Source organism: Delphinus delphis, chromosome 5, assembly GCF_949987515.2.
Source record: "Delphinus delphis chromosome 5, mDelDel1.2, whole genome shotgun sequence".
In the NCBI taxonomy this organism is placed as follows: domain Eukaryota; kingdom Metazoa; phylum Chordata; class Mammalia; order Artiodactyla; family Delphinidae; genus Delphinus; species Delphinus delphis.
The window spans coordinates 33,380,475-33,405,329 of record NC_082687.1 but is presented as its reverse complement, the minus strand read 5'-3'; the positions used below and the strand labels follow the sequence as shown (position 1 = coordinate 33,405,329).

At 39.7% G+C, this 24,855-nt stretch overlaps 1 protein-coding gene across 1 annotated transcript in view; it reads left to right on the top strand.

Moving 5' to 3' along the window:
• The window catches only part of DCHS2 (dachsous cadherin-related 2), a 295,589-nt gene that overhangs the window by 157,228 nt on the left and 113,506 nt on the right, over window positions 1-24,855 (top strand). Inside the window, exons 3-5 of the mRNA XM_060011654.1 lie at window positions 6,040-6,271; window positions 21,393-21,629; window positions 22,634-23,650. Of these exons, the coding sequence (XP_059867637.1) occupies window positions 6,040-6,271; window positions 21,393-21,629; window positions 22,634-23,650 (1,486 nt within the window). The remainder of the gene's footprint in view (window positions 1-6,039; window positions 6,272-21,392; window positions 21,630-22,633; window positions 23,651-24,855) is intronic.

The window sequence follows — 24,855 nt, the reverse complement described above, 5'->3', positions numbered from 1 at the left end:
TCCTGTTAAGACCATTAGTTTATTGACTCATCTTTAAAGTCATTCAGCTGCAAACTCCCTTTAGTTCCATTGCTCCACAGAACTTTCCAGATAAAACCCCAGCCCTATCTAAACCCGACTCTGCCTTTTCTGTACTCGCCTAAGCAGCTGAACGTGCCTGGAGAAAAATAATATACCTGCTTGAGAGAGAAGTCCTTATCTTCCTGCCAACTATTGGCTCACATCCTTTGCCCTCTTTCCTGTTAGTAGAGTAGAGATGTCCCTGTTTGCGTTGAAAGCAAATCCCTCTGCTGTTCAGGCTCCCCCCATTCCAGCCTTCTTAAGGATCTCACTTCTGTAATGATTTTGTCAAATTCGATTGAATGTCTCCCGTAAGCCTACAGGGCATAATACTAGTGTCCTGGGGAGGGGGAAGGGTAAGCTGGAACGAAGTGAGAGAGTGGCATGGACGTATATATACACTACCAAATGTAAAATAGATAGCTAGTGGGAAGCAGCCGCATAGCACAGGGAGATCAGCTTGGTGCTTTATGTCCCCCTAGAGGAGTGGGAAAGGGAGGGTGGGAGGGAGACGCAAGAGGGAGGGGATATGGGGATATATGTATATGTATAGCTGATTCACTTTGTTATACAGTAGAAACTAACACACAATTGTAAAGCAATTATACTCCAATAAAGATGTTAAAAAAATAATAGTAGTGTCCATCTTTTGAAAAAAAACCTCCTTTTGATTGCAGGTACCTTTTGAGAAAACCGTTTTCTTCCTCTTCTATGTTTCACTGCAAATCTACTTAAAATAGTTGTCTCTGTTTCCTCATTTTTCAGTCTTTCTTTGATCCATTCTTCCCATCCCACCTCTCTAGTAAAACTGCTTTTAGTAACATGATTTACGTTGTGACACATTCTGGGGTTCTTTCTTTATTTTCATTTTATTCGGCTTCTCAAGCAACTTGAAATTGTTCTTTGGACACTGCTTCTCTTGGCTTTGGTGACACCACAGTTCACTGATTTTTTTTCCTTAACAAACTGGACTCTCAGTTCCCTTCACCTTTGCTTGTTGAATTATGAACTATAGACTTGAATGCATTGGCAAAAGTAAGCACAGCCCAGAAAAAGCTAAGAAACGTGAAGGATAGATATTAATATTCTATTCAGGAGTCCCAGAGGCAAAAACAGAGAGCATGGGAAGCAGACAATGGCCAAAATAGACAAAACAACAGGTATTTTTCCATATCCAGTGTTGGTCCTAGACAACCTCCTGCCTTCAATATTGTATGCTTTCAAGTCTGGTGATTTCCCCCAATACTCCTAACTTCCACAGCACTTCTTGAGAGGATTGGGATTCAGGTTATGGTTAAGAGTCTCTTACCATAATTTTAAAACCTAAATGATTAAAATTATATCAAAGTGAACCACAACTTATTTGTGGAAAGAGAAAGGATAAGACAAAGTTAAGAAATATTCATATAAAGAATTTATGAGGTGTATTAGTTACCTATTGCTGTGTAACAAATTATTCCCACATTTAGCAGCTTAAAATAATATGCATTTAATATCTCATGCAGTTCTAAGGGCCAGGAACCTGGAAGCAGCTTACTGGGTGGTTCTGGTCAGGGTCTCTCAGAGGTTGCATGATCAGGACAGTCTTGAGGAGCTGGACAGAAGTTTAGTTTCAGAGGATTGGGAAGTGAACACTTGATGGAATGGAGAAAGCTTAGATTAGCTTTCACCACACTGTGCTCTGTGGGATACTTGCCTCCTGAGATGTTCCTTCCACTGAGGGTTCTGTGATAAATAAGACTGGAAAACAGCTCAGAAATCACCCCACCTGATAGAAATGTGCCTCGGGAAGGTTCTGTGACAAGTCCTGAGGCCGAGAACCCATTTGACTTGGTTAACCCACCGTTTCCTTTTTGACTAAGGAACCTCTTTATTTGTTTATTTTTATGATGCACCTTTTTTTGCTACCTCAGGTATCTTTTTCTAAAACTTAGATTTGATCATGTCCCTTCATTCATGACAGCAATAGTGTCCCAAGTGGGGGTTTAGGAGGAAAACATTACAACTTAGAATTTCATCCTTTTAAAACTTTTGTGGTATTTTTAATATATATAATATTTAGTATAGTAAATGAATATATAATTTATTAGTAAATATATAGGTATTCAGGGTGTACACGCCACACTTTTTACTGAGAGAGTCTACAGGTGTGCAGAACAAAGTCTATCTTCCTTAGCATTTAGATGAGGCTCCATGAATCTGACCATCAAGGCTTTTCTTTAGATTTTTCCCACCCTCTACTTCGCCCTCCAAGCCATGTCAGTGTGCTTACCTCTCCTACAACATGACAGAGACTTTTTAAAAAAATCTTTATATTTTCTAGGATGTTATTTTTACCTGAAATATCTGTTTTTTAAATCCTATTTTTTTTTAATTTTTAAGAATTTATTTGAGCAAAAATTGATTCAAATGAGGCCGCATTCAACCAGAAGTAGTCAGGAGTGCCCCATGGACAGGAGCAGGGGAAGGATTTTTATAAATAAGATGCAGAAGCAAAGCAAGGAAATGATTGGATTGGCTGTAGCTGAAGCACTCAGATTCTAGTCCTGTTCATTGTCTTTGAGGTTTTGTTATCTACCTATAAATGGGACTGGATCCTGAATTCTTCTAGTTTCCAAATATCTGGCTATGACTCTCCAAACCACATTTCCAATTTTCTCCTACTCTTCTGATTTGGAATCACTATAACAAAGACTGCCCTAGAAACTCACTGGGAGGGACTGTACCAGGTCCTCCTCAGTCCCCTGACGGCAGCCATGCCTCAGGGCCCACGTCTTCCGATTAAAAAGGGCTCCTCCAGATTCAGACCTGCACACCGCTGGAGCTCTAAAAGCCTATTTGTTTGTGAGGACCCATCTCAAGGATCTCTTCAGCGCTGAGGCTGCCCTCCATTCAATGCTCACAGCACATCCGCATCTGAGTAATAAAGATCCACAATCTTTTATGTGTAGTTCTGAAAGCTCTCAAGATGGAGAGTTTTGAAAACTCATTTGGTGAGAAATCTGACTTGAACCGACATGAGACTATTCATGTTTTTTTTTTTAATCCCTCTAAATAAATCTGACTTGAACCGACATGAGACTATTCATGTTTTTTTTTTTTAATCCCTCTAAATGTGTCTATTCATCCATTTTGCTGCAGAATATTAAGTGATTAAGGTCTGCCACTCCAGACGTCATTAGGTATAGACACTATATTTCTTATATAAAACTTAAAAAATTCAGGATTCCAAGACAAATCTATCTGGTCCCAAGTATTTAGGATAAGGAGGCTGTAAAATCTTATAATTGATGGTGATTAGCCATAATAAATCCTTTCATACATATTATATCACTGCTTCCAACAACAGGCCTGCAAGGTGAACAGGCGGCCCGCTTTACAGAAGAGGCAGCTCAACCTCGGGCTCCCTGACGTTCTCGAGACTCTGGTCCCAGAGGCCGGCAGAACCAGATGTCAGATCCAGATCTCCTGGCTCCAGATTGTCCCTCTGTGCCACAAACCCCATTGTATAGTGTTTGTCTCATAAACGTTAAGTCCTTTGTAAGCAGGACTTAATCTGAGATGGAGTCCGTGGTTGGCATTGCCCATAGCATAGTCTTTAAACAAGTCCTTTGTGAAGGGTAGAATTTATACCATAGCAATAATTTAAAGGTCTAATTTAAAAGAAGTCACAGGGGCTTTGGGGACAGATTAATCTCTGTTCCAGTTGCAGATCTGCTATTTATAGTCTCACTTACTTTGGACAAGTCACATAGGCTCTCTGTGCTTTGGTTTTCCAGTTGTAAAAGTGGGGGAAACCATAAAAATCTTTAGAAAGGGAAATTATAACAATCGAAGGTGAAAATACACGTGAAGCACACTTAACATTCATTCACAAATGGTTATTATAAGAGGAAAGTGCCCTCATTGATACATTTAACAGATAAAAATTGGATTCATAAAAAGGAAGACTGAATCTATGTATAATACTGTTCCTGCAAAAAGATTCACTAATCAGTGACAACAAGCTCTTCACTTTGTCCATTTAATATTTTGCTTGTTTTTGGTGACATGGACTGATTGAGGGTCTTCATGGATAGCTCAGGAATGAACATCTTTGTTCTTAAAGGTCTTAAGGTGGAGTGATCTTCATTTCTTCACGTGTTCCCCACTCTCTCATTTTTTCTCTTACCTGCTTTCTCAGCACCCCCGCCCCCGCACCCCAAACCTAAATGACTTCTTGAACTTGTGGAGAAATTTAAAAGAAAGAGGAAAGTAAGGATAAAAGGAAAGCAAACCTGAGAAGGAATCCAGTTTGGAGAATCAGCAGGCACAGCCTTTCCTGTCTGCTAGGAGTCAGCTTGCAGCCCCCTCGCTCCGCTCCACTCCACCTGAGGACCCACAGGTTGCTTAGCTTTACTAAAGACACAGCGCCAGTCTGCATTTTAAGGATACAGACTGGATGGAACTGCCACTGTTTTTATTTTTACTCTGTTAATTTAGAACTGGCATAGGCCTGGCACTTTATTCAGCTTAGAACATGGAAAATCACACTATTTTTTAGTCTTTCTCAATTCTGTTTTAGTCCCCAGTGTCTCGGGTACATGGGCCCTCAGCGCATGAGAGGCATTTCTGGATTCATGGTTAACTTCATCCCAAACAATATGAAATGATGCTCTCTCTCTTGCCCTTCATCACCCTCAGCTCGTGCTCTCTCCAGAGCCCACAGCAGCGTGCTCTCTTTGTCCTGTGCCAAATCTTCTTCTTCACTGCCTTTGTGTTTCCTCTTTGCTCAGTGCATCCTGCCACAGTTGGGGAGGGGGAATGTGGGGAGACAGAGAGAGAGAGGGAGGGAGGATAAGTAAGTGAGAAAACTCAGGCTGTTGTGACTTACCAAGGATTTTTGTCCAAGATGATAGTATCAAAGTGTACCAGATAGTAATAGAAAATGGTGCTTTAAGTAGGAACATATGCTTTACTTTAGAAAAGTAAAACTTGCAGAGGATTATCTTCTTCTATTGTGCTCTCTCTCCTGCTCCTTATTTTTAGATGGAGGAAACACACACAAAAAGCCAGTATGGGATCCACTTCTCACTGTTTTATACACTATATTTCTTATCTAATACATGGAAAATTAAGAACCCCAAAACAAATCTGGCCCTAAGTCTGTAGGAAAAGTACCTTCACTGCTACCTTCTGCTCTGGCCTTGATGATTTTCTGGCTTCCTAGCTGTGGTCCCAGAGGCCAGCAGGACCAGATGTCAGATCCAGATCTCCTGGCTTCTCCAGGTGGAGGAGGGTTCAAGGAGTGTTTAAGGAGGGAAGAAGGTCTCCCTCCTTCCAACCTTACTGCCCTTCAGGGCAATCAACCTACTCCTCTGCTCAAAGCCCTCAAATGGGTCAGAGCCACGGTCCTCTCAGAGGCCCACAGAGCCCTCTGTGAACTGTCCCTGCCCGTTTGATATCACCCTACTGGTTTCCTTGCTGTTCCCTGAACAGGCCTGGGATGTACTGCACTCCTGTCTCAGGGCCTTTGCACTTGCTCTTTCCTCTGTTACAATTTTCCTCCAAATAACTGAAGTCTAGCTCCCTCATATGGGTCAGTCTTTTCTTGCACCCCCCTCCAATACTCCCTTACCCTTTCTCCTTAGCAGTTAAAGATTATCTGTGGGATGAAAGTGGTTCTTTTTTTTTCACTCTTTGGACATCAGGGAAACTTTCCTTGAATATCTTTGGCCTCCACTCTGAAATTATTGCCTCTTAGGAGCTTTAAGTGGTAATCTCATTCCTATTTAAGAATCAGCATTGGAGTATAGATACCATGAACTCATAGCTCAAGGTTAAAAGTAAAATGAATATATATTTAAAGTGAATATATATATATATATATATATATATAATTTGTTGTTTCAAAAGTCTATTCTAGGATCCTTCTCAGTTATTCTGCATCCCAGTGTTCAGGTGAGACCCATTTGTAACAACTTCTCATCCATCCAACAGGGTGGACTCAGCGCCCAAGCTTTTGTTCGTGTGGAACTGGAGGATGTGAATGATAATGAACCCGTGTTTAACCCGTCAACCTATGTGACGAGCATTAGCGGCCAGACCCAGCCAGGCACTGAGATCATCAATGTTCTTGCCTCAGACCGGGATTCCGGGATGTATGGAACAGTGGCTTATGAGCTTGTCCTCGGAGACCTGTCATTCCTTTTCACCATCGACTCCACCACAGGTATGTGAGCTTGGAATAAACAGCTTCTGCATAAGAGCCAGAAAGTTAGCTGAATTGCTTTTCCCTTGGTAGGGGTGTTGCAGGACTCACTTCACCTTCCATAAGGCAGCAAGGCATGCTGAAAAGAGCCGGGCTTTGTAGGTTAGGACTGGATCTGATTCCCAGCTTTGCCACCTCTTGGTCTTATGACCTTCATTGGCCTCAGTCATCATTTCAACATACAAATACATCCTACTAGTGTAAAGAGCATTGTACGGACATCCAAAGAAATCCCTTTCTGGTTCTAGGTCTGGCATTCCCTTAATCTTTTTGGGTCTTAGTTTCCTTGTTTTTGAAATGATACCTAAAGCTCCTTTTAGTTCTCTAATATGGTAATTGTGTATCTGCCAAAAAAGTCCAATGGGCAAACAATCTTTCAGAAATAATCAATATTTAAGAGGTTACTTCCTATTCCTATTAGTTTGTTGTTAACAAAAAAAAAGTTTGAAATACTTGGTTACAATATTTGGTTACAATATTTGGTATTTTATAACCAACATTTGGTGATAAAATTTCAAGTGTATAATATTACATTATAATCCTATGGAGATATTACAGGTATTTTGCCCAAAAATGAGGCTGCAAAGAAAAAGAAAAAATTTTTTTCCTTTTGCTTTCTTACTTTTACAAAATATTTTATTTTATTTATTGTAGTAAGAACATTTAACCTGAGATCTGCCCTTTGACACATATTTCAGTGTACAGTACATTATCGGTGACAAGAGGTACAATGTTGTACAGCAGATCTAGGGTTTATTATTCATCTTGCTTAACTGAAACTTTATGCTCATTGACTAACAACTTGCCATTTCTCCCTCATCGCTGGCTGCTGGCAACCAGCTTTCAACTCTTGCATCTTATGAACTTGCCTATTTTAGATCTTTCATATGAGTGAAATATGTAGTATCTGTCCTTCTGTGGCCGGCTTAGTTCACTTAACATCATGTCCTCCAGGTTCATCCATATTGTCCGGTGTTGCAGAAAGTCCTTCTTTTTGTCAAAGCTGAAAAATGTTCCATTGTAGGTATATGCCACATCTTCTTTTTACATCCATCTGTTGATAGACATTTAGGTTTTTTCCACAACCTGGTAATTGTGAATAGTGCTTCATTGAGAATGAGAGTGCAGAGATCTCCTCAAGATTATATTTCTTCTTAAAACACCTGCTCTGAGCATGGTTAGAATGTGTTTCTGTTGTGATAATGATGATGTCAGGTGCTACACTAGGCAGTTCTGTACGTTGTCTCACTGGATCTGTACAACATCCTCTGCAACGACAATGTTCATTAGCAACAAACAATAATTTACACAGGGAATCCGATCTACCGAGTTAGTTTGCCCTCTCAACGAGCCCCATTAGGTAAAGAGTCATTGCTTCTTACCTGGTAAGTGTACTTCACCTGGCATGTATGACTGGCTGGGGGATTAGTCGTTTACAATGGCAGTCTTTACAAGGCAAAACTTTCCTTGGTCAAAATAATCCACTGATGTGTGGCCCTTTTAACATTTCAGAGATCAGAAGAAAATACATTTTTAGGAAATTAGTCTACTTATCTTGGCTTTTTCAAAATTCATCTAAACTGAGGACCTTAGCTATTTAAATGGTCAGGCCCTCCAGGGCACTAGCATTGCCAAAAATATATAGGTCAGCCAGTAATCAGGGCACAGGATCTAAAAGCATTTAGCAGATTGTTTTTAAAAGACATCAACACACTCATCCTCAAGTTTCCCCTGGATGATCTTGAAGAATGAGCTATACTGTATTGTGTTTTTAGGAGATATTTCTGTTGCTGTGCTGGCTTCAGTCAGCCACAGGCTTCCACTTCTGGCACGGGCATTAGACAAATGCCATTGTCAATCAGGGAGAACACTTTAAGTAGGTTATTATCTAGGGAAGTATGGTATTTTTTTTAAAGCAAAGACCAACTTCATAAGGGAAGTAACCTTGGGTTATTATTGTTGGCAATTTCGATGTTGCTGCATTTAGGGTGAAAACATTCTCAGTCTTACAGTGCTGAGAATGTGGTTGCACCTAATCACAACTCATGAGAAAGTCATAAGAGCTGGTAATGCTTTACTTTAACCTTTAGAAGAGAATGAAACAGTATCATGATTAACTATGGGGAAAAGTTGCCTAGTGAACATTAGTCTCCAATTTGAACAGTTGAGTTGTTCATCTGTTGGTTGACTACAACTATGGACACATTTTCTATTTTGTGCATAATAGTTAGGCCTCTAGGCCATGCCATAAAAGTCAGTTTAACTGTTGATGTTCTCAAAGAATAGAACAAGGAGCTGTATTGAAATATGGTTTTCCTCTTCTGGATCTGTGTCTTTGTTGAACCTATAAAAGGCTGGGCTTTCTTGCTTTCACTATAAAGGCCTGTGTCTACAGAGCCTGTCAGTGTAAACATAGTCTCAAGAAATTGCCTCTGTCAATAAATATATGTGGAATAAATGAATAAATGACCTTTAGAAATAATTGGAAAGTGATTTAAATCCTTATTGCATCCTCTTAAGAAATTGCAAGGCAGTATCATTGATAACCCAGAGCAAACCTTCATTTAAAATCCTCTTTCCCTATTGCAGCATGGCGGGAACATTAGGGCCTACCCCCACTTTCCCCAGAATTCTCCCAAATTCCCTCTCCAGTGTAACTGTGCCAGCTCTTTTCTAGGTATACAAGTATACAAACTAAATACACACACACACACACACACACACACACACACACACACACATGCATATAGTTGTACATAGTTATATAGTAGAGGAGAAGATTGAGAATTGATAGCCAATTTATACATTATCACTTCTTGAAATACTCTAAAATTCTCTCTTAGAGACATTCATTCATTTTCTCATTGGTTCCTTCGTGCTTTCATTTTGAGGCTTCCTATATTAGACATGCTATTTTATAAGCTTACATACTTTGTGTTATAGCCTCAAGTGTTCATGAAGACGAGATTTTCCATTGATCTGTTTGTGCCACAACCAAGACTCGTGCATTAAAAATAGAGCTTTTGGACTTACTGTGTTCATCTGGGAAGAAAAACGTTTTGGAGAAAACTGGAGGGTGTGTGGCGATGTCCTAGTTGTTTTCTCTTGTGGGTTTATCTTCCTGTTCTGTTTCTGGCTTTCTAAGTGTGTTGTTGGTTCAAAGAACATTTTTGTATAACGGGTTTCGGCACCAGGAGAGAGAGATCGACTTAAGCCTTCGTTTCTGTTATTCTCAGTTAGTGGGTTCTTTTGATGTGGGCACGAGGCAGACCACACTGTTTTGAGTTTTAAAAGGAGGAAACACAAGAAGCTTATTTATTAATAGCTCTTTTTCCTGTATTTTTCATCCCATTTTTTGAACTACAGGTTGATTTTTTTCTACATTGTGTGAAGTAGTCTCTTTAGTAAATAAAAGGAGCAATTTTTAGCTTTTGTGGTGTCCTATATATTTAGTAATTTTACTCTGCAACAAACATTACTTCTAATTCAAATTATTTTAAGGTGACAGGTTTCAAGCATTTGTGTGGGTCATTTATTATTGCCCAGTCATCTCTTTTGCTAGGGCTACCTGTGGTTAAATTTTTGTGATTTATCTCATGTTAATGATATACAGAAAAGTCAAAAGTTCTGAAAAGAAAGGCAGAAAATGGAAGCAAGTTCATTGTTTCCACAGATATGAACCAAGCAGTGCTATCGGTGTTTGGGATACATCAGTGTATAAGACAGACAAAAATTCCTGCTTGCTCTCATATATCTGACAATAGACCTTACGTTGCCTCGCTTACTACCTGTCCTGGGTTTAGTTGTGGTGCACATAAAAGCCAGGTTGAATACCACGGAAAAACAAGGAATTAAAAGGGCAACTGAATGAGTTAAACCAGCCCTGCCTCTGTGTTTAGTTGTAATCTCTTGTTTGTTCAGAGTGTGTGGATTTTAACAGGGATTGTAAGTAATGTAGCACAAAGTCTGTTTTTATCTCAAGGGCAGATTCTTTTCTAATGTTAGTTTTACACTCAGTATTCATACCTTGTAATGATTCTCATATTCTTCATGATTGTCACTTTCCTACATTCAGAGCATTCTGATATATAGTTAACAAATTAATACCACACCTTATTTCATATGGGATGTGAACTTGCTCATGCCCCCAAAAAGTGACTTTCTTTCATTTGCAAGACAGAGACTAAAATTAATCATGAGCACCTAATCAGTATATGTCCCTTTCATGAGAAACAAAAGCACGTTAGAGGGTTTTCTCATTAGTTTTTCCAGTATAAGATCACAGACTCTTGGAGATGGAAGGGACCTTACAGATCAGCTCCCTCATTTAGTGGAGGAAGAAATTGAGGCAGAAAGGGATTTAGTGACTTCCCTAAAGGTACACAGTTGGTAAATGGCATAATAGGACTTGAACCCCATCTTAGACCTGTGATCTGTCCCTATACTGTTCCATCTCAGACAATACTTTTTGACATCCTTTCCATATATTGCCTATTTGAGCCTTACATCAACATATGACATAAGCAAGGCAGATGTTTTTATGCCCATCGTAAATTAAGAGACTGAAAACCCTAAGAGACTTAGTGATTTGCTCAAGGAGTTAGTAGTACTCCTGACACTTTTACTTCTCGAATTTCCATTTCAAAGCTCTTTCCATGGGACTTCCCTGGTGGCACAACAGTTAAGAATCTGCCTGCCAATTCAGGGGACACAGGTTCAAGCCCTGGTCAGGGAAGATCCCACATGCCGAGGAGCAGCTAAGCCCGTTTGCCACAACTACTGAGGCCACGTGCCACAACTACTGAGCCCATGTGCCACAACTACTAAAGCCCATGTGACTAGAGCCCATGCTCCACAAGAGAAACCACTGCTATGAGAAGCCCTCACACCGCAACAAAGAGTGGCCCCATCTTGCTGCAACTAGAGAAAGCCCATGCGCAGCAACAAAGACCCAACACAGCCAAAACTAAATAATAAATAAATTTATATATAAAAAAAACTCTTCCCATGATTATGGTTTTTAAAAAAAAAACTAAAGACAAAGCTAAGATAAATGTAAGTTCCATTGATTCAACTAAATAAGATAGAAATGATCTCTCATTGTGACTTCCTATATAAGCCTATTTGAGATAATAATTATTCTGTTGATTTATTTACTCTTTTCAGTTGAATAAATAGAATTCAGTGGAATCTTCCAAAATAGGTACATTTTTCTTAAGAACTGTTTTAGTTGTCAGTATGAGATAGACAAATTCAAAATATTCATCCTACTCCTTTCAGCCAATGCAGCTTAGTTACCCAGATTTGTGTGGAAAATAAAGAGTACAATATCATCTATTTGGTGAATAAGCTTCTATATTCTCACAAAAGGAATATAGGAAGGACACCATAAATATCAATAATCAATAAGAAATTGATATTGATATCCCATAGTTTTTGGTCTGTCTCTGTTTTTGAGAAAATTACAGACTCCATGTTTGGTGAAGGCCATGATTTTGTGCTTATTTTTGTTCCTTTTTAAAAAAAATTTTTTTGGGTTGTGTTGGGTCTTTGTTGCTGTGCTCAGGCTTTCTTTAGTTGCAGCAAGCATGGGCTACTCTTCATTGTGGTGCGTGGGCTTCTCATTGTGGTGGCTTCTCTTGTTGAGGAACACGGTCTCTAGGCATGCGGGCTTCAGTAGTTGTAGCACGCAGGCTCAGTAGTTGTGGCTCGAGGGCTCTAGAGCGCAGGTTCAGTAGGTAGTTGTGGTGCATGGGCTTAGTTGCTCCACAGCATGTGGGATCTTCCCAGACCAAGGATCGAACCCGTGTCCCCTGCATTGGCACGTGGATTCTTAACCACTGCACCACCAGGGAAGTCCCTTATTTTTGTTTTTAACTATCCCATAGCTTTCACTTTTAGTAATGACCTATACGTTATTTTCTAACTACAAAGTACTACTTTGGTGAAGAGTATCCCATCTTTTCTAGGAAGCTTGATTCTAAAAGTATTGCTTAATTAGTAGAAGAACATGCTTTTATTTGTATATCAGATTTAAGAGAAGACCTTTGTCTTTAAGTTCTTTTATTAGTCTATCAATTAAAAAAATTCATCCCAGCAATTTCCTCTATTTAAATAAGTGACAAGATAAATAGCATAGACAAATACTATTGCACATTATAAATAGTATGTATAACTCTAAGCACTACAGTAACTAAAACTTAAAATAAGTAGTGCTCTGTAAGTGAATCAACATCTATTTTTTAAAGTTAAAATTGATCCCCTGAACTGGTGGTTAATGATAATTTGCAAGTGTCATGAAAAAAATGAGAGCCAAATAATCACTGTACTTTAAAGTCTTAAAATATAATGTCATAAGTCTTAAGCTGGCTAATATACAGGTAAAGAGAGCTATTGATTTTACTTACTGTTTTATTATTTATTTTATATATATATAATATGTAATATATATATATTTTTACAGCTACATTTTCTGGTTCATCAGCTTTTAGTAGACAGCTTAGTCTATTTAAGAATGTTGAATTCAAGTAAGTGAGTTTTCTAGCTCCCCTTTATACTTGAATGTTTTTAGAAGTGAATGTTTTGAAATATTCCGCATATAGAAGGGCACACTTAATCTTAATACTCTCCTCTTCTAAGTGGTGACTGTTCATTCAAAGAAACTTACTAGCTTCTTACTGGTCTCTAGTAGAAACTGTTTCACTGCACAAAGTTGGCTTTGCAAGCCAAAAAAGTAGTCCTTGGCTCAGAAGAAGCCTAGTAAAATTCATACATATAGGCATGAGATGGAACTTGTTCAACTATAGAAAGACAGATTTGGTTATCTCACCTCCCTGCCTAAAATCTTTCGATGACTTTCCATGGCTCTTTGGCCGGAGACCAAATCCTTGTTATGGTCTCCCAGGCCCTTCATGACCTGCCCTCCTTTCCCCTGTGGCCTGAGCTCCAGTAATTCTCTTTAATTTTTGTGCTCATTCCTTTTTTTTCCGGTACGCGGGCCTCTCACTGCTGCAGCCTCTCCGGTTGCGGAGCACAGGCTCCGGACGCGCAGGCTCAGCGGCCATGGCTCACGGGCCCAGCCGCTCCCTGGCAAGTGGTATCTTCCCGGACCGGGGCACGAGCCCGTGTCCCCTGCATCGGCAGGCGGACTCTCAACCACTGCGCCACCAGGGAAGCCCTGTGCTCATTCTTTACACCAACTATTTCTTCCCCTTCTCTTCCTCCTCCTCTTTCTTCCTCCTTCTCCTCCTTTCCCTGAGCCCACGATGCTTCCCTTCATAGGCACGTCATGCATTTTCCCTTCTGCACAGAACATTTGATGGCTCTCGATCCTCTTCTCTTCCCACACTCACATATTCACCTAGATAATGTCCTAACTCATCCTTCAGAGCTCAGGTTATAGGTCACTTTTTCATGGAGGTGTTTTCTGACGATTCCCTCCCCAAGCACATTAGATCAGGTCCCAGTTTATATTCTAGCACAGCTTCTCTTTATATTATAATTACATATTTTTTGATTATATGATTAATGTCTGTGCCCTGCAGACACGGTCTATTTTGCTCCCTACCGCCTTTCCAGTTACTAGCACATTTCCTGGAATGTAGATGGTACACAATAAATGGTCGTTGATAGAAAAAAGGAAAGAATGAGATGGAGCTGTTGTCACGAGAAAGCTTGCAGTCCAGCTGAGTCGACAATAATAGCGCATATAATATACAGAGAAGAGATCCGTGGGTGCCGGAGCTGGGGGTGGAGTGGGGCAGGTGACGTGGGTGAAGGGGGTTAAAAGGTACAAACTTCCAGTTATAAGATAATAAATCCTGGGGATTTATGTACAGCATGGTGACTGTAGTTAACAATATTATATTGTATATTTGAAAGTTGCTAACAGAGTAGATCATAAAAGTTCTCATCACAAGGAAAAAATTTATAAATATGTGTGGTGATGTATGTTAACTAAATTTATTCTCATAATCAGTTCACAATACATACATATATCAAATTATCATGTTGTACATCTAAAACTAATACAATAGTATATAGTCAATTATATCTCAATAATAAATAAATTAAAAAATCATATTATGAAATTACAATAATTTTTAAAGTTTAATACTGGAAAAGAAATAGATACTCAGTCCAGACCAGAGTACAGAAAACTATGGAAACATATGTGGAAATATAGGAAAAAAAATATAGAAGAAGGCCAGACTCAAAAATTACATTCCAAAGGTCAAGTATTGAGAGTACGGCCACACACTGTAGTATAGGTATTTGACCAAAAGAAGCCCAGCTGTCTGGCTCCTAAGAATCTTCAACAGATGGCATTCCATACTTAAATTATTTTATCTTCAGGCTTACATTAAGCAAGCTCTTTCTTTTGATGTATCAAACTGAATGCCAATTACCAGGTTATAGTGAAAAACCGTAACTGTCACAGGAACTGAATTCTTAAGGCTTCGTGTCCAGCTTGCCTTCTCCGCTCAGGTACACTATGGAGAAAGCCAAATCAGTCTGGGAAAGTTTACAGAGAAACGTTGATTTTTAAAGAAGGGAATGAGATAAAGTTAATGTTTAGTGGTACCAGATTAAAATAGCCGGATGGATCTTCTCCGTAATAAAGATGCTCTTGCCAGTAGAACAGAACTGTGAAGGCCTGCTGACTCACAGTGCTCTGCGTTATTCTGCCGTTCACTGGGAGGGAAGTACCTGAAGGCTGTTCCCACTTCTCTTTTACAGCCTGGGCCTGAATTTGTGTGCCTAACATTTACCTCTCTTTTACCTACTTTTTCTGGACTCGTCGTCAACCCTCTGGGTTACAACATTTAAAAGATACATTTCAGATACAATCAAGTGTGTAAGCCATAGACTCCCACTGTCTCATGTCTCATTAAGGTGACTTTGCATTTGTCTTCCCTGAAACAGAAATTCTAAGAGTAAACTCCACGTATTGATGACATGAGGACCACAGGGAGAGCAGACCTTCAGAAGAGAACTTGGGAGAATCTAGAGTAGTCGGGGAACTTGAGCTGAACCTCACAGGAGGGCTCAGATTTGGATATGCAAGTGGGGGAAGAACGATAGTGATTCAGGAGAAGTGAAGAATATAAATGATGTGGAGAGGGAGATTAGTAAGCATTTGTAACAAGAAATGAAAATGGAAGTTAGGGCTGAGTTACTAAGATATATACCAGAGGGATCCTGTGCAGGATTATTTACAAAGGAGGGAACTGAAAAGCAGTTTGATTTTTCTACTGAACTTTACCCACCTTGTCAGAAGTATAAAAGTTTCTAAATTGGAGATAAAAGGGTTGATAATTTGGAGAGAGCTGCTGTGGATTTGTGGGTTACCCCCAGGTGGGGTGCCTGCACTTCACCAGTCAGAGAACTGAGTATTAATCCCTGCGGTTCGGGGCTAACAGACTCAAGTTCGTCTCTCACCTGAAAAATCTAGAGCAGGAATGATGGACGGTGGAAGAAAGGAGGGGTTTCTAGGGTGAAGGTAAGCCGTTCCTGGAGTTTGTGGGGCCCGTGGTCCTCTGGGGTGGAGACAGCTGGTGTGGAGCTGTTTTAGGTCCTGCCCACTAAGGCCAGAGGGAGAGGTCTGAGCGTTGTTAGCTTTTCAGGAGGCAAGGAAGCAGTAAGTGAACAGTCTGAAGAGGGATATGGTTACGTCTGTTAAGGTAGCCTCAGATTAGAAGATGGAAGTTTTCTCCAAAAAAGCCACAAAAACACTAGTGATAGAAGGTGGTTTCTAAACAACTGCCCAGGCGGAAGAGCACTGACGCTACATCACTGCGATGGTGCCTGTCCAGTGAGAATGTTCCCAATCTTCTCCCATCCCCTCCTTTCCCCCCAGGTGCACCGAGATGGTTCAGCAACTCATATTAGCAATATGAGGAAGAGAGAGAGAAGCAGCCAGCGACTTCTGACTTACAGCATGTGCTCCACCTGACCTTTATTTTTTTTTTTTTTGCCTTAAATTATACCTATTTATTTATTTATTTTTAATTTTATTGGAGTAGAGTTGCTTTACAATCATGTGTTAGTTTCAGGTGTACAGCATAGTGATTCAGTCATACATACATATATTCATTCTTTTTCAGATTCTTTTCCCCACCTGAACTTTAACTCAAGTTTACACTTTGATTCTTCTAAAGACATTTATATTCTAGTTATTAAATTGAGACTGTTTTGTGACTTAAGGTCACAGAAAGAACTTTAATTGGTTGCTAGTGATTGTGGAGGTGGTAGGAGATTCCTGAATTTTCACGTAGGGGCAGGAGAAGAACAGGTGGCCATACAAAATAAATCAAAATAGGTAAAAAGAAATTTCACATCATCCTATACTGTGAATATAGGCTACAAACTAGTGTGAAGTTTGGCTTATGTTTAAGAATTCTCAAAGGAGATTTTTACCCCTCTGTTCTGCACCAGGTTTCAAGTCATAAAATTTCACTGGGGAGGCAGGGGTTTATTTCTAGCTCCCTCTTACACTGAAAGTTTTGTGGATCTAATTTTATTGGTGGAAGTCCTGCAAGACTCTCCCTCTCCAACCTGCTCCCATCCCCAAGGGCCCTGGTCTTGTCTTCTGCCCCCAGAGTTCCACAAAATCATTAAAAGAAAAGTTCAAGGACACTAGGGTTTGGTAAATACACTGAAGGCCAAAGCCAAATTCAGTATGCTGCATATGCTCTGGGTTCCTGACATCACTTAATTTTTTAACTTCTTTACTGTCAATTTTTAAAATGTATTTAAGAGGTTATGTTTTTTATGTCATTGTATTTAGTATCAGAAAACAGTTGTTCCCTTTAGTAATTCTTTCAGTGATAGTTTGTGAGAAGTAAATTATCTAACTGTCTTGGTCTTATTTTATGCTTGTGATAGTTAATTTTATATGTCAACTTGGCTAGGCTATGGTACCTAATTTTTGGTCAAACACCAGTCTAGATATTGCTGTAAAAGTGTTTTTTAGATATGATTAACATGTAACTCAGTAGTATTTGGGCAAAGCAAATAATCTTCCATAATGTGAGTGGGTCTTCTCTGATCAGTTGAAGGTCTTAAGAGAAAAGACTGATGTCCTCCCAGGAAGAAGTAATTCTACCTCTAGACTGCTTTCCAACTCAAGACTGTAACATTGACTCCTGTAGAAATTTCTAACCTTCCAGCCAGCCCTACAAATTCCAGACTGACCGACCCCCACATGAGCCAATTCCTCAAAATAAATCTCTCTCTCTCTTCTCTCTTTCCCTGTCTCTCCCTCTCTCTTTCCTTATCTCTCTCCCCCTCTTTCCCTGTCTATCTTCTCTCCCCCCATCTCTATCTCTCTCTCTATCTATCTATTTCAACTATTCATTTTTGCTTCTCTGGAGACCCCTGACTGATCCAACGTTCTTCCTGTAAAATGGTTTACCTGGGGCTTCCCTGGTGGCTCAGTGGTTAAGAGCCACCAGTGCAAGTGACACAGTTTCGAGCCCTAGTCCGGGAAGATCCCACATGCCGCGGAGCAACTAAGCCCGTGCGCCACAACTACAGAGCTCGCGCAGCTAGAGCCCGTGCGCTGCAACAAAAGAAGACACCACAATGAGAAGCTTACACACCGTAATTAAGAGTAACCTCTGCTCACTGCAACTAGAGAAAGCCCGTGTCCAGCAACAAAGACCCCGTGCGGCCAAAAATAAATAAATACATTAAAAAAAATAGCTTATCTGAGTAGAAAATTCTAGGTAGGCAGTTGTTTTCTTCTGTAACTTTCACAATATTACTTCGTTAACTTCTGACCTGTTGTTGCCATTGAGAAGTCTGTTGTCAAAGAATTGTTCCTTTATATGTTCTCAGTTTTTCTTCTCTTGTTGCTGCTATAAGATTTTATCTTTGTCTCTCTTTATTCAGAAATGTCACTGATGTATCTAATTATCAACTTCTCATTTTCCTGTATATGAGAATCATTCCCCTCAGAAGTACCACCATCAGCCACACTGGTCTTGCAGTCCCCCTTGGGTGGTAAGCACCACCCTCACTGTGCCTTCTCAAAGGTGATCTGAGGGTAGATTTCTAGGTTTTGAACATGAACAATTTACTGTTAGATAAATATTGCCAAAAGTGCCTTTTGGACAGTGTACATCCATACCACACCCTTTATTAACCCTGCATAATATCACTTAAAAGTTTTAGCAAACATTAGAGGTGAAAACAAGAGGTAATTATTTTTATTTTGCATTTGTTATTTTTAATGAGTTTGAGCATTATCATATTTATTCATACTTTATTCTTTCTTATCTGAGTTATCTGCCCTTATCCACTGCTACCCTAACTTTTGGCTTACCTGTATTTTTTCATCTTAGTTACAGAACTCTTCAGTTATTATGTATACTAAATTGTTGTTTATATATTTTCAAAATGTTGTTTTTTGATTTTATTTATAAACCATGGAGTAAACTAATGAATAAGTGAATGAATGATAAGAAAGACAAAAACCATTAAAGTACAATGTAGTAAATGTATGATAGGCACATGTACTCAGGCCACTGTGGGATCCTGGAAGAGTGGTCTCTGAAAGAGAGTGGAAGGTAAGAGAAGGTCATCTGCGCCAGGTGAAAGTTGAGCTGTGCTTTAAAACATGAGTAGAAATCATTGTCAGAGAAGATGAAGTTATTCCAGGAAGGGGATGCAGCAATCCAAAGGGAAGAGCAAGATCTATTCTGGAAATTAGAAGGAGTTGACTGTGCCAAGAGCAAAATGTCCTGTACAGAGAGAATGGTGAGATGCGGCCACAGAGATGCAAAAGCGCTAATTGTGTGGCTTGGTTATTACAATAAAGCATTTGAACTTCCCCTGAAAACTGGGGGAAGCACTGATAGGCCGAGATTTGGATTTTAGGAAGACTATCCTAATACAAGTATGAAGAATGGTTTAGAAGGAGTCAGTCTGAAGGCAGGAAGACCAGCTTATGGTCTAGTTGAGGCAGGCATTAATCTTTTCATTGTCATAATCATCAAGAGTGGAAAATAAAACTCTTAAAAAAGTCTCAATAATTAAAATTGAGTTAACTCTAGAAGACTCTGTGCCCAGGGAGTGGGGGGTTATTGGGGTAGAGAGACTTTTCAGTTTCTTCTGTAGACAGACACTTTTGCATCATTTGAGTTTTATTTTTTAATCAAGCCAAGACTTTAATAAGAAGAATTCTGAAGCTAATCAATAACGGAAGGGAAAGACCTGACTTAGAAATTAGTGTGATGAGTATTGAGTGCTTTGGTGGACCAGCAAATCAGTGTGAACCCGATTTTAACATGGCTGCTAAAAGTGGGTGTGATAATACTTGGTTACATTAGTACTTTATAAGTATTCCAGTAAAGAATGTTTATACTCTTCTTTGTTATAGTCAGATTGTTATCTGGAACCATGTGTTCCTGGATCAACTTGGAGAATGTTCAGGAGAAAGGAACTGCAAGAGAAATGACATAAAATCATGTCAGATAAGAAAATGGGGATGCTGTGCCTGGAGCAGGTCTGATGAGATATTTGGCTTTGGTTATTGATGATGTGTTTGCCAAGGAGAAATAAGACAGATTCACTAAATTTCTAATGGAAATAGGAACAAGGAATTGGAGTTATAAGAGGGAAGATTTGATTTAAAAAAAGAAATAAATCAAATGGGTGTCACCTTTTTTATGCCTAGAAAACTGATAATTCTGATGTTTTTGCAAGCTTCTCATAAACCGGCAAAACTGCAGTAGTCCTTCATTTAACTAATACTTACGGCCAATTGTGTTGTGTTAGATTCCATACAGTTCAGCCACATTTATTTGTTTGTAAATTCATTTAAAAGTTTGTCTGTTTTTCTTTTTTGTTAACTACAACTAACATTTTCATTTCTAAGTTGGTTATCTATTTTCATGTTTTCACACTAACACACCAATGGGTGGTGTTAGCCATATTAAATGATTGGTTTTCTCAGCATTACTGGATCTCTCCCCAACTTATCCATTAAGACCTTCTCCTCTCACAAACACTCTGTGTATAAGCCTAACTTATCCCCATGGTTTTAACATTTTTGAAGTTTTCCTACCCACAGCCATTGATATTATACCCTCTCATCAATAACAAAAAAAATGGAGTTCCTTGAAAAAAAGTGCTGCACTCCATGTTTTTGTTCAGGACAAATGGCAAATACCCCAGAAGATAAAACTTTAATTTCATCTGTAGATTTAGGGTCCTGGTGCCTGGGTAGATTGTGATCACCCAACAACCCTGCATTAGCTTAGACTACATTGGATTACGGGGTATACTCTGCTAGTCCATCATCCTGGCTACTGATATGGTAGGAAGGCCTAACAAAGGCAACAGTTTTTGTTTTTCTGGTGAATTGATATACTTCCAAGATGTCTAATATTTAAGCTCTGGAAATATTGCTTACTTGACAGAATTTGGACCATCATTTTGCAAATATGCTCAAGTTCTTTGATTGGAAAGTAGATGTATCAAGGTTCTCCAGAGAAATGGAACCAACAGGAGATATATAAATATAAAGACATATAAAGATAAATATAAAGAGATTTATTGTAAGGAATTAGTCCTGTGATTATGGAGATTAACAGGCCCCAAGATCTGCAGGTGAGTTGGCAAACTCAGGATCCAGAGAACCAATGGTGTAGCTCGAGGTTGAAGGCTGGCAGTCTCAAGACTCAGGAGGAGCCAGGATGTTTCAGTTCAATTCCAAAGGAAGGGAAAAAACCAATGTCCCAAGTCTAACAGAGTCCGGCAGGAGGACTCTCTTACTTGGAGGAGGACCAGCCCTTTTGTTCTAGTCAGACCTTCAACTGATTGGATGAGGCCCACCCACAGCAGGGAGGCCAATATGCTTGACTCAGTCTATCCATTTGGGTTAATCTCACCCAAAAACACCCTCACAGAAACATGCAACATAATGTTTCACTGAATATTTGGGCACGCCATGGTCCAGTCAAGTGGACACATAAAATTAACCATCACAGTAGCATGAACAGATCAGGTGTTACTATGGCTCATCAGTATTTATTGCATGTTATCTGGTTTTTAATTCTCTCCTTCCCCTACCCAGGGATTATTTACCTAACATCAACTCTTAGACATTTGGAATCCACCACACTTTTGCTGATGGTCTGTGCTCGAGATGGTGGTGGGCTCACATCTGTCACTAATGCTGAAGTCACCATACACATTCTTCAGACAACTCTGGCACCCACTGAATTTGAAAGGCCTAAGTATACTTTCTCAGTTTATGAAGATGTGCCTGAAGACAGTCCTGTGGGGACAGTGAAAGCAAAAGAGTCCTTGAGTAAGTACCTCTTACGCTGCATTGAAATCCATTACTGGAACATTTTCTATATTTTCTTAGGTTGTACAGTCTTGAAGAAATCTTTCCTTTTCTCCATGCAAGAATTGAGACCATACAATCTATGGCTTGCTCTTTGTTCTTTCAACATTATTTTTATCCTACTTTGTTTTTCTAATCACAAAAGTAACAGGTACTTTTAACCCATTCTTCAAAGTGCGCGTGCACACACACACACACACACACACACACACACACTTCCAAAAAATTTTTAATGAAAATACATCCAACTATCTTTGTTGTTCTACAATGACCATTTTTCCCCACTTTGTATATTGTGGACAGTTTTCCAAGTAACTGGACATCATTCCATCTCATTAAAATTAAAAGTTGCATAGTATTTATTTAAACATTTCCCTTTTGCTATCAATTTGAATGATTTACAATCATTTTTGCTAGTCCAAATAATACTCAAGCAAATATCCTTATATGACTTGTACAAATTTCTCTGCAAGAAAAATTCTTAGAAGTGAATTACTTGTCCAAAGATCTTGTCATGCTCCGTAACCCTAACCCATCTTCTCTCCTTTCCTTAAATTTTAGGGAGGGTATTTGCCTTTTATTGGTAGATATCATAGAGAAACACCAGTGTAAACTTGACTTTGCTTCCTCAAATATATAAAACAGACTGTAAAACAGGCATCCACGTTATTTTCTGAATACCTTTCCCTTTTACTTAATACAAGAAGAGGTAAGGAAGATGGTGAAACCCGTGGCTTGCGCCTTGTCCATTGGACATTACTTTTGTCCACTAATACATCTGAAACCATGTGTCCACTTATCAACAGGCTTTGGAGAGCCGAGGAAGATGTGAGACATTTCATCGTATTCTCTGTGGATATGATATACATTAATGCTTTCAGTTCTGTTTCCAGTAGGTACATTCTTTTGGCATAAAGTGATTGCTTTCTCTTTTCATTTTGTTCTTGTTTTTTTTTCCTTTTCAGATTCCTCAGAGCAAATTCTTTATAGGATTTCCTCTGGTGATCTGGATGGAAAGTTCTTTATTCACCCATGGCTGGGCACCATTCGAACACAGAAGCCTCTGGATCACGAAACACAGCCCGTGGTTGTGCTCACCATCCAGGCACAGCTCGGCAGCTCCCCCACCTGCAGCAGCACAGAGGTCAATATAACTGTCATCGATGTCAATGACAACCGCCCAGTGTTTCACAAAGCCTCCGATGGGGTTACGATATCCCAGAGCACAATGACTGGCACAGCCTTGTACCACGCCCGTGCAACAGACAAAGACAGCGGGCCCAACGGGGTCATCCGCTATGCCATTGCCAGTCAGAGCCCGAGCATCTTTTCCGTTGACTCGGGGCTTGGTGTGGTGTACCTCAACGAGAGCCTGGCAGGCGCTGGGCCCCAGGAGTGCACTCTGACCCTCATGGCCCAGGATCTCGGCGTTCCTCCTCAGGCATCCCTGTTAGTGCTGACGGTCATTATTGAAAAACAAGAGCAAAGCCCGTCTTTAACTTTTGAGCATTTGGTCTATCAAGCGGAAGTTAGTGAGTCCCTCTCACTGATGACCCCGGTCCTGAAAATCCAGGCCTGCCAGCTTGGCCCACAGCACACACCCCCTCAGCTCCTGTACTCGCTGGAGTCTGGCCCAGACTCGGCTGCGTTTGGCATCCATCCTTACATGGGTTGGATTTATTTGCGGCGACAGCTCGACTATGAATCCACACAAACATATAATTTTAGAGTGTTTGCCTGGATCCCGGAGGACAGAATGTCACAAAATGTGAGCACTTCAGTAATTGTTCATGTCCTGGATGAGAATGACAATTCCCCCACCTTCTTGCATGATGTCTTGTTTCTGAAAGTCAAGGAGAGTCCTGTTCCCCAAGGGGTAATAGGCAAAATTACAGCAATTGACAGAGACTCGGGGAAGAATGGACAGCTGTCATATTTCCTTTTGTCTGATGGAAAATTCTTCAAGATGAATCCTAATACAGGTAGCATTTTGTAGCTTGCACTTATTCCTTTAAAATTGGAATTGACAAAACTCAAATCTTTTAGCAAACATATAGTTAAAATTACAGTTTTTAGTAAATATCTTACTTGATTATAGTATTGTGATTTTTAAAGTGAAGTCAAAATTGAACAGAATTTTCCCTTAAATGATTCGTATTTCTCTTGCCTCACACCCACATACTGTCCGTATATGGTTCTTATTTTGAATTAGAGGTACACTCAGAAATGGACTAAATTCTTGTGTAAAGTCTAATTCCACCCCCCCCCCGCCCAACCACTCTTTTTCATTTGTAGATGTCTTTAAAATTTTTCAAATAATATTTTATAAAGTATAAATGTCATCAGTGAAAAACTAGAGAATAATCCACTTTTTAAGATTTTAAGTTAAGATTTCAAAGTCACTCTTTTGATATATTTCTCCATTCTCATTTTGATGAGGGAAACACAGGGAAAGGGCAAATATTTACACTGAGGTTTTTTTCATGTCTTAATTAGTTAGGTTAAATATACAAATGTTATTATATTGTATACATTTACAAAGTCTTTAATTCCTGCAAATACCTACAAATGAACTATGTTTATACTGCAACCATGTAGTTGGAGAAACTGAAACTCGAGTAGCTCAAGTAACATGCCCAAGGTCACGGAGCTAGAAAGAAGTGAGAAGGTCACCACTTTGTACAATTCCAGGAGGCACCATTCATATTGTGGCCTTTGTACGTGGTGCCCCTTGCTCTATAGTGGGACAGAATTTGAATTCAATTCTGATTACCTTCAAAGTACCTATCGTGTGGATTAGGAAAAGGTGCCCCTTCCTCCAGCAGATGGAGCTTTACACCAGGTCACAAGGCCTGCTGAGATTGCAAGCTGGATCTCGGCTCCCATTCAGTCCTGAGCTGGGCCCCGCAGCAAGGCACAGACTGCACCGGCTGCACAGGATGGTCCGGCTTGCTCTTTACTTCCACGTGTTAGATAGTTCTCTAGGTTTTCTACTGCACTCGGTAATTTATTTTTTTCGAAAGAAGTTGAAATATACATTCGGTTTCCCCATGATCTTCTCTTTCCCACAGTTAGTCCAGATTCAGACCAGGTGTCCATTCCTAGAATTGCTGTACGGCTAGAAGCAAGAAGCTTCACCTTGGGACTCAGTTTCCTTACCTTGAAAAAATGAGACAATTGCTGCCAT